General features: G+C 36.9%; 1 protein-coding gene across 1 annotated transcript in view; it reads left to right on the plus strand.

Annotated features, from left to right (window-relative positions):
- The window catches only part of ARMC1 (armadillo repeat containing 1), a 45,650-nt gene that overhangs the window by 3,669 nt on the left and 24,500 nt on the right, over positions 1 to 17,481 (plus strand). The window contains exons 2-3 of the mRNA XM_019629828.1: positions 2,540 to 2,766; positions 8,427 to 8,518. Coding sequence (XP_019485373.1) covers positions 2,584 to 2,766; positions 8,427 to 8,518 — 275 coding nt within the window. The 5' untranslated portion in view covers positions 2,540 to 2,583. The remainder of the gene's footprint in view (positions 1 to 2,539; positions 2,767 to 8,426; positions 8,519 to 17,481) is intronic.

Here is a 17,481-nt window from a genome sequence, read left to right on the forward strand (position 1 = left end):
CAACTTGGGCCAGTGAAGCAACGTCCTCCACAACTAGACTGAAGAACAAAAGGACAGCAACTTGTCTGTTCCCCTTCCCCCAATTCCCCAATAATAATAATAATAAAACAACAACAAAAAAAACCACCAAAGATACCTATTGCTTAAAAAAAAAAATACTAAATGTACCTAGTGTATGAATTGGAATTAAAGTATATCTTTTGCTTACCTGTTTCCATTTTCTCAGCTGTTCCCTAGCTATCTTATAAAATCTGCTACGTGAACTCGGGCAGTCTACAGAAATATTGATCATTTCACAGGATTTCAGGCACTTCTCAGAGTAATGATAACAAGAATATTAAAATAAGAAAAATTAACTAACACAGAGGAGTTATCTCCTGAAGTTTTACACGAAAACCTATCTAATTTAGTGGAGCACATCCCAGCTTCCGCCTGTCTTTCTTGCCTTCATTTAGGTGCCCTAGGAAATCCAGTGTTTGGCCTCTGCTTCTGCCTCTGCTTATTATATTAGGATCTTTGATGCCTGTGATGTGTGGTATTCCCAACCTTTTCCTAGGCAAATCCTTATTTGAGCCACCTCCTTATCAATGGACTTTGAAGATTGGAAGTTTAACATTTTCGACTTTTGTTCATCTCAAAAGAACAGGAAGACCATAAGTTTTTCAGAATCATTCCCATTGAATAGTTAGTTCTCTAAGGACTCCTTATATGAAAGTGGAGCTCTAGTTCCAAGGCCAGCACTGTAGGCAGAAAACCATCACTCAATTTGGTTCTTAACTGTGACTTGGCTCTTGAGCCTTTGAGCCAGTAATTGGTTCTGCAGTTTCCATTTTGGATAGGGTTTGTGCTGGCGACAGCACATAAAACTCATGGGTAAGCTGGTTTATAAACAGGAATATTCAGGCTGTTGATAACAGAAGCACCTAAGAGGCAACATGCCCCCCCAAACCCTGTAGTCTTATCCCTGTGTATTCAGTCTGTTGTTTTCCTTTAAATCTTTTTTTTTTATTGCTGCAGTAACCATAATATTCTCACTTTGAGAAAATTATCTGCCAAATACTATCCTTATAAAGCCCTGTTTTCTCTGAGTCCTTTATTTTGCATTTGCTTACAGACTTAAAAATTTTAACTATAAATTTAATGTATTTTAATCTGGAATATGATTTTTTCTCCTGCCATGTGGTATGCTTAAAAGATCCTTAGCAGTGGTTTTAAAATTGCTTAGAAATAATTCCAAATTATTGAATAATCTTTCTGTTTTTCATTGATTTTTGACTTCGTGTAACTTGTAACTATCATTTATTGATCATTTACTATGTCCCAGGAAATCCTTTACATGTACTTTTATTTCATTTGGCCAATACACCATTTGGTAGCTGCTATAATTAACCTCATTTTACAGATTAAGAAACTAAGACAAAGAGTTTGTGATTTGCCTAAAATCAGAGTTACCACGTGATGGAGCCTGGGTCTGACTTACTGGGAGCCTAATTTCTTATAGTGAATGTATAAATATCTTTCCTGGAGGCGTCTTTATCTTCCCCCCAGCGCTACTGCTTTACTCTTAATAGCTTTGTATATTTCAATACATAGTAAGGACAGTTCTGCTTAATACCTTTTCCCCAAAAACAACTGTAATAGCTTTTCTAGAGTTATAATTTTGTCCCCAGCCCTTCCCCCAGTTAGCATTGTTTTGAAATTACCATTAAACTTAATTAATTTGTGGAAAGTATTGTATTTACACCTTTAGATTCTCCCTAATCAGGAATATATTGTGTAACTTGGTTAATTGAAGTTATTATTTTTAACTGTCTGCTTACATGAAGATTATTTTTTGGTACTTGGTTTCTTTGGCTTTTGTATGTTTAGCATGTTACATTTTCTAAAATACCCTGTGTACTGAATTTTAAAGAACTGTATGGGAAGTGGAAAGACTGCCAACCAGTTTAGGAGATAGTAAATAAGATTCTAGCCCAGTTTTGTACTAAATTTTGTCACCAGGGCAAATTATTTAACTTTTCTGTGGCTGTTTACATATCTGTCTAATGAATTACCCAAATTCTATTTCATTCTTCTGAATATGGCACACTCAGAGATGAACAGGTGTGCTTAGATTCACCGTGACCTCCCAAACTCCACTGGCCTGAGGCACAGGGCGAGATACCCTTCTTGGTTTCTTTGTTCACTGCCTTCTTTGCCTCTTTCCTTTTTCCTAGGGGACTTTATCTTTTGTAGACCCAGTACTCTGGGTTTTGTTCACAGATGAATACGAAAAAAAGCTGTCAGCTAGCCACTGTTCCCTGAGGTACTTGACCTTGGCTCCAGAAATGTTCTAGAGGAAAAAAAGCACTGGCAAGTATTACAGTTTGAGAAGTGTAGTGAAGGTTACAAGCTTGAACTCTAAAGATCTTGTTTATTGTGGTACTTTAGTGTTAAAATGTGTATTGCTAGAAAGAAATTTGTTGGAATATTGAAGAAGACATGTTCTTTAAACATTGTGCATACATAAATAATTTGATTTCTTTTTTTTTTTTTTTAGTCACAGAATTGAAGAAGATTTTGTTCATGTGTATGGCATAGAAGATGAATTCTTCCTCCTCCACCATGAATGAAGAACCTGATGCACTATCGGTAGTTAACCAGCTACGGGACCTAGCGGCAGATCCATTAAACAGAAGAGCCATTGTCCAGGATCAGGGATGTCTGCCTGGCCTTATTTTATTTATGGACCATCCCAACCCCCCTGTTGTCCACTCGGCTTTGCTCGTAAGTTGCCTTTTATAGTTTCAGTCTCAGTGTTATAAATTTTCAACTAAGTAGTATTTGAAGAAGTGTTAGATGACATGCTAAGACTTTAAAGTGACTGTAGAGCAAATAATAGTCTGTATTTCTGTATGTGCAAACATATATGTGTCTAGACCTTTGAAACAAATCATAGCAAACTACACGCATGCAGTGTTCTGCAACTTCCTTTCATCACTGAACAAGAAATCTTGAGGATTATATGAGTACAGATAGACACTTATATTAAAAAGGCACTTAATTGTCTTGTTTTTATTTTGTAACAGCTTTATTAAGGTGTAAATCACACACCATACAAATCATCTATTTAAAGTGTACAATTCCGTGGTTTTTAGTATATTCATAGACTTGTGCAACCATCACCACAGTCAATTTTAGAACATTTTCATCACCTCGGAAAGAAACTTTTCTGTTTACCTGTTCTTTAGTTCCCCAGCCTGTTTTCCCTAAGCAGCTGTGAGTTTCTTTTTGTATTTGCCTATTTCAACAAAAATGCCTATATATTTTTATATAAATAGAATCACGTAACGTGGTTTTTGTGACTAGTTTCTTTCACTGATCATAATGTTTTCAAGGTTCATCCACATTGTCACGTGTGTAGTACTTCATTACTGTTTATAGCTGAATGATATTCCATTGGGATATGCCACATTCCGTTTGGCATAAATAATGATGCATAAATTCATCAGTGGGTGAATTATACTGTTTTAATATAAGATGGGAAGGAAAGATAAGGAAAGGAGAGGAAAAGAGAAAAATACACAGGGTCATAGCTAATAATGCAGAAGGAACAACCATGTTATGAGAAATTTGGGGGGTAGACAGACATGTTCAAAAACAACACAAGGCAGTCAGGCAAATCCAGAATGTGATCATTTCTGCAGGACAAATAATCGGGGTCCATCAACAACGGATGGCATGAAAAAGAAAGGCAGTGGGGTGGAGGAGAGGGATAGCAGTAACTGTTATCAATTAAAAGAGACTCAAGGGACATATCAGCCAGGTGTAATATGTGGACCTGATTGGCTCTTGATTTGAACAAATCAACCATAAACATATTTTTAGATAGCTTGGAATGAATATGGATCAGATTGTAGATAATAAAAAAGCACCATTAATACTGTTGCTGGGTATGATAGTATTATCATTAAGTTAATTAAAAAAAACCCATTAACTTCTTAGGGATGTACTGAAGTATTTACAAATGAAATTATATGTTCTCTGAGATTTGCTATAAAATACTCCAGTGTGGTTAGTGGCAGGATAGAAGATGAAACAAGATTGCCAAGTGGTTGATAGTTGCTGAATCTGAATGATGGATACTTGGGGGTCACCACGCGTTTTCTCTCCACTTTCGTGTCTTCTGAAATTTTCATAACAAGCTGTTTAAAAGAAAGTCAATGTAGTAGAAAAATTTAAACTCACTGCCCTTAACTTAAGGAGCCATGATAAATTCCCATTTTAATTGTACAAGCTCATACAGAAAAATGATACAGGTTTTTCCTTTTCAAAAATCAAACTACGTAATACAGATTTCCTGGTTTACCTTTATTGAATGAAGTTTAACAGGCAAAACAGACATTGATAGAAGTGAACAGTAGTAACACATGGGAAAATTTACATGACCCCTGGTTTTCGTGCTATTTCAATCAGAATTGCTAAAAAGTTGAGGAAAGAGTGTTGGTCTCTAGATAGGGACTTGGAGTGGAAGGGTTTTTTTTTTTTTAAATAGACTAAACTTGAACCTGTTTAATTCAGGAGGCAAGGGGTTGCTAGAGTAAGGGAAGCTTGAGAAGGCTGTCATAGTTGTTACGGAAAATGGGAAAGTTGGCTAAGTGAGGAGAATGGTGAGATTGCTCCCGTGTGGAGGGGCTGATTAGTTTTGTAACACTGAATTGATAGGATACTCATGGCTTATGAAACTCTTTTTTTCACCCCCCGTCAGGCCTGCTGTTACAGACCCAAGAGTCAAATAGTTGGATTTGTTCAGGGTTGATTCTTAGCCAGGGAAGTTGAATAGACCGACCATGCAAGGGAGTTTAGGATTTTGACAAGGGAGAGGTTGAAATGATAGACTGTAGATGGGAGGGTGAGTAGGAAGGAGAGTCGTCACGGAGGGACAGAGCTAAGGAGAAAGTGGAGGGGTCAGCGGGTGAAAGCTAAAGAGGTTGAAGAGCAGGAGGTGTTTTTATAATTTCATTTTATCTTCACTGTTGGCTTGTTAGCTGTACCCTTTAATTTTAATTTTTTCTTTGTGGTTGCTCTAGGTTTATAATATGCATCTCCAGCTTGTCACAATCTACCTTTAAGTAAATCATACACTTCATGTGTAATGTTAGTAGCTTGCAACAGTATATTTCCATTTCCTCTGCCCATCATCCATGCTATTTTTGTCATGCATTGTACTTCTACATATATTAAAAAATCTACAGTATTTTTTTTGCTTTAATCAGTTATCTTTTAAAGATTTTAAAATTTAAAGAATCAAGTGTATTTTATATTTATCCTCATATTTACCATTTCTGGCATTCTTCAGTCTTTAATATAGATTCACATTTCTACTGGTGTCCTTTTTATTCTGCCTGAAGAACTGCAACATTTTTTGTATTGCAGGTTTGCTGATGGCTTTTTCTCCAGTATTTTAAAAGGTGGTGTTTCCTTGTCTGGCTCATATGATTTCTAATAAGACTCCCATAATTCTTACCTTTGTTTCACCCTATATAATGCATTTTCTGGCTTGTGTGACTTTATCACTGGTTTTCAGCAAACAATTCTGATATGCTTGAAATGGATAGTTTTCTTTGTGTTTTGTTTGCTTAGGGTTTGTTGAGCTTCTTGGGTATGTGTGTTTATAGTTTTCATCAATTTTGAGAAATTGTCATTTATTATTTTTTTAAGTTTTTTTCTGTCTCCTTCTTGTCACTCTTCTAGAATCCGATTACTTGTATTTAAGATATTTCATGTTCCGCAAGTCACTGTTGTACTGCCTTTTTCCCTTTTTTTAAGTCTTTTTATTGCTACATTTTAAAGTTCACTGAGCTTTCTTTTCTGAAGTGTCTAATCTGCTGTTAATCTTATCCAGTGTGCTATTCATTCAGATAGTATGTTTTGTCCTGTAGACGTTACATTTGGGTCTTTTTAAGACCTTCCGTTTTTTCCTCACCATGCTAATGTTTACCTACTCACCCTATCTATAATAGCTGTTCTATTTTCTAATTTTCTCTTATTTTCTAATCCATCTCTGTTATATCTTGGTGTGTTTTTATTGATTTTTCTTTTCCTGGTTATGTCATAATTTCCTGCTTCTTTTTATGCCTGGCAATTTTTAATCAGATGTCAGACATTACGAATTTTATGGTTTTGGGTTTGGGATTTTTTTTTTGGTGTCCCTATGAATATTCTTGACCTTTGTTCTGGATTAAAGTTAAGTTACTTGGCCCGACTTTGGTCCTTTCCAGACTTGCTTCTAGACTTTGTAGAGTGAGCCCACAGCAGCTTGTATTCTGTGACACCACCACTACTAAGGGGTGGCTCTTCCGCGGATTCCCCCTGTTCCTGTTGGCATGTGAGGACTGCCTGGTGGCGTCACAAACTCCCCAGCCAGTGTGAGCTCCAGACATTGTTTTCCATACTTTCTGGTCGTTTTTTTTTTACTAGCCTTGTGGCCTTTTACCCCAGGCATGTGCAAGCCAGTATTCAACCAAAAATTCTTGAGGACCCCCTGAAGAGGTCTCTGGAGTGTCCTTACTGTGGAGATCCATCCCTCCTTTCTGTAATTCTGCTTTGCAAGTTCTAGCTGCCTGGGATGTTTTTTGACACCAGCCAGTTCTCTGATCCTCTGTGGACACCCTCTGGGTGTTTCATCCAATTCAATTCTAACACGAACTACGTGGAACTAAGTGTTAAACTCCCCAGGTTTAAGGCTTAGTCCCATAAGACTGCCCTCACCTCAAAGGCCACTTGCTGGTATCAGGTCACCTATATTTCTGACTGAGCAGCTATAAATTGGGCGTTGCAATGACCCCGTTCTCAGGTTTGATAATGTACTAGAATGGCTCGCAGAACTCAGAAGCCACTTTACTTATGTTTACCAGTTTATTATAAAGGATACACGTGAACATGTACATAGGGCAACGTCTGGAAGGGTCCTGAGCTCGGAACTTCTGTCCCCGTGGAGTTGGAGTTCACCACCCTCCTGGCAGGTGGATGGATTCACCAATTCAGAAACTGAATCGCCTTGTTCAAGTGTTTTTTATGAAGCTCAGTTTCCTCTTCATGAATAACAAAAGACACTCCTGCCACTCAGAAAACCCCGTGTTTTAGGAGCTCTGTGCCAGGAAAGACAAAGACCAGATATTTTTTATTTGGTCCTAAGACCTAATTTTTTGTTGCACTGAACCAGCCCAACCTCCCCACCTCTGATCTCTGCCTCCCTAACTCAGCAAGACCGATGGGCTCCATTTGGGTCCCCCTGTGCTACGACTGGAAACTGTCTCCAAAGCAGTGAGATGCGGAATTGTAGGGCCCACTTCATAATTTCTCTTGTCTCAGGGATTACAATTCTGTGCTGCCTCTTGTCCACTGTGTTTAATATATGTTGTCCTGGTTATTCGTTGTTTTATGGAGGGACTGCAGTTTCTATGACAATTAATCCTTTATGGATTGAAGTGAAAATCAAGGTAGGAGTAGTTGCTGAAAGAATAGGACATTGTAGTCGGAGAGAGGTGTTTGTATTTGTAATTTTATCGATGTACCATTTTCGGTAATGACCAGGTACTTTGGAAATGGATTGTAGAGGACCAGTAGAAAATGTGAAGGTCAGTGGATTTAGGTCGCAGAGTTTTGGATGGTGTAGGTCATGGAGGTATTCTCCTGGGAGTCAATATCACGTTTTTTGTGGATGATGTGAGATTAAGAAATCTGTAGAACAGCTAGTGAAGTCCCCAAAGAATCAGCATGTGAAGGAAATACTTGCAAAACTGTACTTTAAATCTTAAAAGTACCAAAGAAAAGTTGAACTCAGAAAATATAAATTTGCGTGAGTTCATCTTTTGTTTTTCAGTAAAAAGACATTTTAAAGGTGAATTGTAAAACTAGAGGCAGTTGATTCCATAAAGGTAATTATATGTTTTTTCCCTTTCAGCAGTTTATTTTAATTCATATGTAAAACTGATCCAGGGAAATAATGGCTACTCCCTGAGATTAATAAATGGAATATATTGGGTTGTCAGAAAAGTCATGACGTATTTTTTCTATGTTTTTTGTTGCAAAAATGCGTCACAACTTTTCCGACAACCCAGTAGTTCCTTGTATCCTTCACAAGATGAAGTGGTGAAAATAAAACCGGAACAGCCTCATTTTGACCTTGCAGGTAAGTTAGGAACCTTCCTTTCAAAGAGCAGATTCAGCTATTTCAGCTCAAAGGATCATCTCTCCCCAGGGGACTGCTCTGACTATCATATTTAAAGGAGAGTTTCTAAACACTTCAAAACCCATTGATTCTAAAAACAAAAACCTATTTATTTCTCTATTTTTCTCTTGCAGTAAGTTAGTAGTGGGTTTAATTTTGAGTAGTTCGGTTTAATTTTGAGTGTCAATTAACCTATTAACTGTTTCTGCTGTAGGCTCTTCGATACTTGGCAGAATGCCGTGCTAACAGAGAAAAGATGAAAGGAGAACTGGGTATGATGTTAAGCTTGCAAAATGTTATACAGAAGTAAGTACAATAGTCAGTGTCTCCTAATGCAGTAGGGAGGTGGAGCTTGTTAAATGTATACCGATGGTTAATATAAAATTTTACTGGAACGTTTTTAATACAAAGGCATACTCTTTCTGGATTACGCGTCCAAAAATGTTTGATGGTCAATGTTCTGGTATTCTTAAATATTGATACTAATAATAGTTCTTATGCATTAAATATTGGTATTAATAATAGTTCTTATGCAAATGCTCCCATTTTATTTAAAATGTTGATAAACATTGTACTTACGGATATTTTTTACAAAGAGAGAATCCTACCTTGTATGAATTTTTGTAAAGTAAATTGATTTACTAGCAGAGCAACACATTTGAAAATATGCAGTATTGTAGTACACAATTCATTTTTTACTTCATGCCAGTCTTACTCAAAAGAACCTGTATCAGTGTCATGGAAAAAAAAAAAAAAAAAAAAAAAGGCTTTTGGTAAGATTTCTCTGAGCATCATTGAGAAGCCTCAGAGACTTAGAGTTGGTAATTTGAATTTTAGCCAATGGGTAGTTTTTACTAAGATTTCCATATCCATTGTCTCATTTTGTTATTGGTAACTTTTTGAGGTCGGTTTGAAAGATAATAGTTTTATGGGTGAGGAAAATATAGAGGACACATTACTTGTCTGTATTCCTTCAGCTGTGTTGCCTCTGGGGATGTCTGGCTTGCTCCTTTCTTAGGCCTTGTTGATTTCTTTGTAGAAGGCTAGAAATTGAAGATTCAGTGTTTTGATATTTCCACTGTGTCTGGAAGGAAAAAGGTAAGCTTTCTGAGGCTTTCTCCTAGTGTACTCTGTATCGTGATCTTACACAAGACATGGCTGTTTTTAAAACTATAATAAGTAACCACTCAATTTATTTGATGTTTTAAAAATTATCTTGCAGTTTCTTCGGCTTGAGTGGTCACAAAAGTTCTTTTGTAATTGCCAAATACTATAAGTTGGGTTATATAGTGGAGAATCATCTAAACTGACTCCCAAGGCAGTGTGTTGTGTTTTTTTTTTTCTTAGTGTTCTTGGATTCTGAATAAATTGTATTTTATTAATCTTATTTTTTGGAGGTTACTTAAATATTTGTTCTCATGGGATCAACTACCTGATAGGCTAGCTCTTTGGTGCTTTGATCTTTGATAATGACAATTTGGTGCTTTGATCTTTGATAATGAGAAGATGGAGGCTGACTTTTTTTTCTTGTTTTTATTCAGGTGGTCAGTTAGGAATAAATAACAAAATATTGACCGTCATCAACTGTGTTAATCATTGCCTATGGTTTGAGGTCAATTCCATTAGTGAAAATTTGGATTCTAGTTCTGACTTGAGACAAATAATTTCATTGCCCCTCATTTTCCTTATATATAAGCCTAAAGTTAACACCTGCCAAGTAATTGAGGATCCAATGGCATAATATATGTAGAAATGCTTTGTAAATTCTAAAGTGTTGCGTAAAATATAAGGTTGCATTATTCTTGTTCCTAGTATGCTTTAATGCCATATAGTTAACCATTTTTATCTGGCACATTTAGTTCTACTGGAAATAGTGAAAGGGTTAAACATAATATGGATGCTTCTATAGGGCAATTTTTTTTTTTGGCAATTTTATTCATATGATGAACTTAAATTAAGGTTGTGTATTCCTTTAACTAGCATAGTCATTGAAGTTGAAAATATATGGTAAAAATCTTAAAAAGTAAGACATTACCTGAAACATCAATGATTTATTAAAAGTTCAAATTTGAACTTTTATTAGAGCAAATTTTAGCGGTATCATAGATTTAACCTATAAAACAATTTCTTAGCTTGGTTGGCTGAGGTTATGTATGTGAATGTGTGTATATATGAGGTATGCTAAAAAACTATGGTGAATGTTTAAATTTAAATTGACTACAGTAAAAGACACATTGCCATTAATCCCCCTCAAAATACTTCTGATTGCTTCGAACACACTTATTCCATAATTCTTGCCACTTTCTGAAGCAGTTCTGGAAGTCCTCTTTTGTGAGTGTCTGTGGTTGCGCTGTCATGGCTGCCTCGATGTTGCAAATCACTTTGACTTTGAGGAAGAGCCAGAAGTCACACGGTGCCAGATCTGGTGAATAAGGTGGATAAGGACACATTGTAATGTGGGTTTTTTTTTAAGATTTTATTGGGGAATTGGGGAACAGGAATAGCCAAGTTGTTGTCCTTCAGTCTTAGTTGTGGAGGGCACAGCTAGCTCAGCTCCAACTTCAGTCGCCATCCAGCTGCCCATCTGCAGCTCGCAGCCACTCAGTTCAAGGTGCTGTGTTCAAACTTAGTTGCAGGTGGGCATAGCCACCATCCCATGTGGGAGTCCAACAGTACCTTTGGCTAAGAGCACATGCTCTAACCACTGAGCCATGCAGCTGCCCTTCGGCAACTCAGGGCAGCTCAGCTCAAGGTGCCGTGTTCAATCTTAGTTGTGGGTGGGCATAGCCCACCATCCCATGTGGGAGTTGAACCTGCAACCTTGTTAGGAGCATATGCTCTCACCAGCTGAGCCATCCTGCCACCTGTTGGCAGCTCAGCTGGGCACAGCTCATTGGCCCATGTGGGAATTGAACCGGCGACCCTGTTGTTCAGAGCTTGCTCTCTTAACCAACTGATCCACTCGGCCAGCCCCGTAATGTTTTTATTTAACAGAAATTGCCATACCAGAAGCAGTGTGTGACATGGAGCCTTTCCATTGTAATCACAATGGACCGTGAATGTTGCCGCCAAGTGCCATCCAATGGAAAGGCAGGGATCTTCAATATGGGAAGCGGCGCGTCGAACCTTAGTAACAGTGTGTGACAAGTGTCAACTTGTTCTGTGCAGTCATTCAGGTGTGAGCGACGGTTGAGAGAAGGTGTGTTTTAAAGTGTGCCACGAGTCATCTTCCATCATGACAACGCTCTGTGTAACACATCGCTTCTGGTATGTGGCAATTTCTGTAAAATAAAAACATTACGGTGTGTCCTCATCCACCTTATTCACCGGATCTGGCACCATGAGACTTCTGGCTCTTCCCCAAAGTCAAAATGATTCAGGACATCGAGGCAGCCACAACAGTGCAACTACAGACACTCACAAAAGAGGACTTCCAGAACTGCTTCAGAAAGTGGCAAGAATGACGGCATAAGTGTGTTAGAAGCAAGGGGGAGTATTTTGAGGAGGATTAATATCAGTGTGTCTTTACCTGTAATCAATTGTTTAATTTAAACTTACTGTATTGTTTGCTACATCTTATAGATGTATATGAGAGATACATCTATAATATAGAAGGGGAACTACGTGTGCCTTTTTTTTCAGAGAAGTGTGGTGTCAGTTGAGGCCATTATCTTGGCATATCGTATGGGAAGGAGATATTGAGATGGAGTTAGAATTGGAAGAGGTTTATTGTGGGGTAAGGTCTGTAAAGATAAACGAGAATCAAACAAGATTGAATTCCAGTCCTTAGACTAGAATGCAGATTGACATCTGTAAAAGGAACATGGAGAGGAAACTGAATGGGGCAAGGAGAGTCTCAGGTTGCAGTGCAAGTCAGACAGCCAACTGAATGGGGAGCCCCCAAGCAAGGACTACCTTGTAGATGAGTTTTCCTTAAGCAGAAATGGCCCAGCCCTAGTGTCCCCACTGTTCAGTCATTGGCTGGGGGCTGCCCTGGAAGAGCCAGGCCTTGGAATGAAGGAATTGAAAGGCGGGTATGATGAATCGCAAAGCCACCACGGGCGGTGGTGGCTCTACTACTAGACTTCCTGCTGATGAAAGGCAAATTTCTTTCTTAAAGGGAGATCCAAGCTGTGTATTATCTCCATGGCTGACACAAGTGGCTTATGTTTTTCAAGCCACTTAAATAAAGTATATTTTTTAGAACAATTTGGTAATTGTTGCTGGCCCCTCCAGTAGTAAAACAGATGTACACCTGTTGCATACTCGATTATTATAATTTGGTCCACTTGCCTTCTCCAAAGGGGAGATAGGATGAAATATTTCTTATATACGTCTTGCAGCTCATTTGGCTGTTGGAGATCTCAGGTTTGAAGCTTGCCTTTCAAGCTTTTTAAAAGTCACCTCTATTTCCCAAAATAACCATCTTAGAAGTTTATCAGTATATTTGAATGTTAAAAGTGTGTGTTTTGGCTTGTAAACATTAAGACTATGAAGTATTAGAATCAGGTTTTGGTTCAGCATGTTTAACTTTGTGAACTATCTCATGACTTGGACATGACTTTCTTTTTTTTAAGAAGTTAGTTTGCTTGACATTTTTATTATCTTGTCATCTACTTGTTTCTTTTGAGTGCCTCTATTAACAACCGTTAAAAACCAAAATGAAAAGTTTTTATCATACAGAGCACGGTGAGTCTTATATACAGTAGCCCCTCCTTATCTGTGGTTTGGCTTTCTGTGGTTTCAGTTACCCACCGTCAACCATGGTCCGAAAATATTAAATGGAAACTTCGAGAAATCAACAGTTCATAAGTTGTAAATTTGTGCACCATTCCGAGTGGTGTGATGAAGTCCCTCGCTGTCCAGCCTGGCCATGAACCATCCCTTCATCCAGCTCCCCATGCTGTAGATGCTCCCCGTCCATTAGTTACTTAGTGGCTGTCTCATTTACCACATTGACTGTTTCGGTCCCACAGTGCTTAATTTACTTAATAACGACCTGAAAGCCCAGAGTAAGTGATGCTAGCAATTCAGATATGCCAAAGAGAAGCTGCAAAGTGCTTCCTTTAAGTGAAAAGATATGTATGTATAGGAAAAAACAGTGTATACCGTATTTCCCCATGTATAAGACACACCCTTTTTTGAAAAATTTAGGGTCTAAAAACTGGGTGCGTCTTATACAGTGGTTGTAGATTTTTTTTACTTGCATTTCCCGCTGAAGACGAGGCAATATATGAAGACAGTGATTGGTCATCAGACACAGATGAGGACAAGCTAATGGTTGGGAGTTTTGTCAGTGATGAGGAGTTGTATGAATTTTATGATGAATAAAACTTGAGCTCAATAACTTTATGTAATACATTTTTTTTCAAATTTTGGGCCCCAAAATTAAGGTGCGTCTTATACATGGGAGCATCTTATACATGGGGAAATACGGTATAGGGTTTGATACTGTCCACTGTTTCAGGCATCCACTGGGGGTCTTGGACTGTATCCCCATGGTTAAAAGGGGCTACTATATGCATAACTGATTTTTGAAACTTTACACATTTATTCTTTAGTCATTACTTTGTGTTTTGACATTAGTGTTAATCAGATACAGATGACTGATGTATTCTGACGTAACTCATGTATGAACTAATCGGCATCCCATTTTTGTATAGGTCTCCTTGATAAGCTGTAGCACAAGAGATCTGTGTTCTGTACTCTCTTTTCTTTGATGTTGCTGCCCATCACGACAGCCAGCCAGCCAGGATGGGATCCCTATTAGTATCCCTCTGTTTAGCAGTACTGAATTAGGGGGATAGTTAGCCATGATTCTATGGAATTCTGCAATAAGGAAGTATAAGAAAGACCTTCCCATACCCCAGAAAGCCACAGAACAAAGAAAATGTGTTTGAGGGGATGCTCCTTGACTGACTGCAGGGGAACCTTGCATCTGGCAGTGATCAGAGGGGAAACCAAAAAGCGAAGTAGGTAGGGAGAGTGGTGGTTATTCTTCATGTGGGAAGCAGAGAAGAGTATTTTATAAAATAGGGAAAATTCTGGGAACATTTTTGCCCTTTACTCACCATATTATGTTTTGCTACAGAGTGTTGCTGAGATTTTAACATTTTATTCAACAGCAAGTTTTACTTGTGTTGAGGTCAAATTGGTGCTTACAGATCAACAATTGGATTGAATTTAAAGTCACTTTCAGTTTTTTAATTGTGAAGAGAAGTTGAAGTTTTCTGTTACTCAGAATGAATCTGGCATTATGTTCTAATTTTAATCTTTTCCATAAATAAAAACTTTTCATTAGAGGTTAGAACCTTTTTACATTTTTTTAGTCTTGGGACCCCTATGTGAAGAGAATTTTCAAAATATCATCTTCAGGGAAACATCAGAGTCCAGTTTAAGACATTTGTTAATTGGTGTTTCAGGAGTAATATTTCTGATCTAAGATAACATTTTATGAAAGCACTTGTGAATATCTAACATGAAGCACCCTATAAATAAAAGCCACTTTAATAAAATTTGACATTGCAATTAAAATATCTCATTTTATCTGGAGAACTTCCTAAAATTCTGGATTTTGAAACAGTGCCATAATAAATGGTGGTCTATTCTTGCTAAAATCTTGGATGAAAACTGTGTACTTCATTTCTTTTTGCCTTTTTTCTGTTCTTTTACTTTTTAAAATGTCATTTAAAAATCTTATTGCAGGTACACAGTGTATGGTTTACTTGTGAAAACTAGAAAATATAAAAAGGAAGAAAACACATAACGCTGTTTATCTTTTCATTTCAGCGTGTTTATATATATTTTCAAACTTTATATTAAAATGATATCAGAATTTCAGAAAAGTTGTAAAAACAGTGCAATTATACCTAGATACCCTACATGTAGATTCCCCCAATTTTAACATCTTTTCATTTGCTTTACCATTGAAACATTTGCTTTATCATTCTCCATACATGATGTTGTTTAATGCATATATTCATAATGTATACATGTTTATATTCATTGTGAGGTATATCTTTTAGGATTAAAAAAGCGCCCTTTGTCATGTTTACTGCTTGGATTTGGGGCTGGAATTTTACTTTGATATCAGTACATAACCCCTGTTCTCATTGTTTCCACATTTGCCCATCCCTTTATTTCTGAATCACTTTGTTTTAACTGTGTCTTGTTTTATGAGCCAAATTGAAAATCTTCTCTGATTAGTGAGCTAAGTCCATTTATATTTTTTGGTGTGACTGATACATTTCATCCTGTCATTTTGTTGTTTAGTAGTTACCATGTATGTTATGTTATAGTAGTTGTATTTATCTACATGATTTTTTTTCTTTTATTTTGAGAATTTCTTCTGATATTTAGAAAGATTGGCCCTACTGGTATAGTGGTTGCCTTTGTACTTACACGTATTAAAAATATTCTGACTTGTTTGTTTGCTTGGTTAAACTTTCACTGTCTTTGCTTGTTAGTTTTTGGTTTTGTTTGCTTGTTAGTTTTAATGGTAATCTTTTGACTCCTACCTATTATGTGTTCCACAGTCACTGAGCTGTTTCTAAACTTTCCTCTTTTCTCCTCCCTTCTCCTTTCTTTTTTCAAGTTGCAGTATTTCTACTTTGTCAGAACATTTATATATTCTTTCATTCTCTTTCCCACCTTTGTCTTAAATTTAGATCTACAGTTAAATATATAAAACATTCATTTTCAGTCCTTTTGCTAAAATTCTCCCAGTCATCTCTTGGTTGGTTGAAACTCATTCTCTAGTAGATTGCTCAAGAAAGGCTCAAATCTTCCTTGAGTTCTTTTTTGTTTAAAATTCTTTTTCTGTACCCTTTACTTGAGGGACAACTGGACTGGATCCGTGGTCAACTTTTGTTTTCTTGAAATTCTTGAAAATACTTTTCTATTTTGTCTTGATTTTTATATTGTTTATGAGAAGTCTGATGTCAACCTATTGTATAAAAGATAGAGACTATAGTAATACAGTAAGTCCTCTCTTAATGTCATTAATAGGTTCTGCAACTTGAAGTGAAACTATGTATAATGAAACCAATTTTACCATAGGCTAATTGATATAAACAAGAGTTAAATTCTTATGGCATCTCATCAACATTACAACAAAACAACACTGAATGAATGACAAAATGATGTCATTCGAGGGCCCATTATAATCTTCTTAATATATCAGGAGCACTCTTCCATATATCCGGTTTCCTGCAACATCGTTCTATTGTAAATGGCCGCAGCTATATTCTACATCCTTTGTAGTTTTTTTCAATGTCTTTTTTGTATTTATTTAGAACAGAGGTTGGTAAATTTTTTTCTGTAAAAAAGTCAATAGTAAATGTTTTTGGCTTTGCTGGACATACAATCTGTTGCAACTATTCAACTTTGCCTTTGTGGGTCAAAGCAGCCATAGATAATATGTAAATAAACGGGCTTTGGCTCAAGGATCATAGTTTCCCTGCTTTGGACTTCATTGTTATCTAAACAAAGCTGTTGACTTCCTTCTTAGAATCCTTTTTAAGTTAGGGTTGTTTTTGTGTTCAAAGATGAGGGATGATTTTCTGCGTTGCATAAATGTTACAAGAACACTTTTTCTTATCAAATAACAGGGAAAAAACGCAAAACCAACTGTTAAAGGAAAAGTTGTAAGGTTTTTCAAAAGGCGATAGCAAGTCTTTAATAGTAAAATAGCATAATCATTGATTTACTGATTGATTGAAGTACTGTATTTTGCCATGTATAATGCGCTCATGTGTATAATGCGCATCCACAGTTTTGGCCCAAACGTTCAGGGACAAAAAAACCTTTCGTTTTAATTTTTTAATTCAAATTTTTATTTGTTTACATTTAGGTACTTGTTTTTTGTATTATAAAGGAATTTTAGTATTTATTTTTTAGCATATTATGGTACAAGAAATTTTATGTAACAATTACAAAACACAAGAATTAGATACAAGATACAAGAAATTTTATGTATTGGTAACAAATTTATGCATCATAGAAGGCCAAGAACTCTTCGTCGTTGCAAGTTCGTCATAAGTTCAACAAAACTGATTATCATATCCCAGGGTATTATTTTGCATACAGATATTGTTATTGATTTCTAGAGTTAACACTTTTTTTTTTAATTGGGGAATTCGGGGAGGGCACAGTGCTGGGGAATCGGGGGGGGGAGGGAGAGACAAGTTGCTGTCCTTTTTGTTCTTCAGTCTAGTTGTGGAGGATGTCGCTTCACTGGCCCATGTTGGTATTATCATTGCGCTCTTCCC

The sequence above is a fragment of the Hipposideros armiger genome, unplaced genomic scaffold, assembly GCF_001890085.2.
Source record: "Hipposideros armiger isolate ML-2016 unplaced genomic scaffold, ASM189008v1 scaffold_868, whole genome shotgun sequence".
Taxonomy (NCBI): domain Eukaryota; kingdom Metazoa; phylum Chordata; class Mammalia; order Chiroptera; family Hipposideridae; genus Hipposideros; species Hipposideros armiger.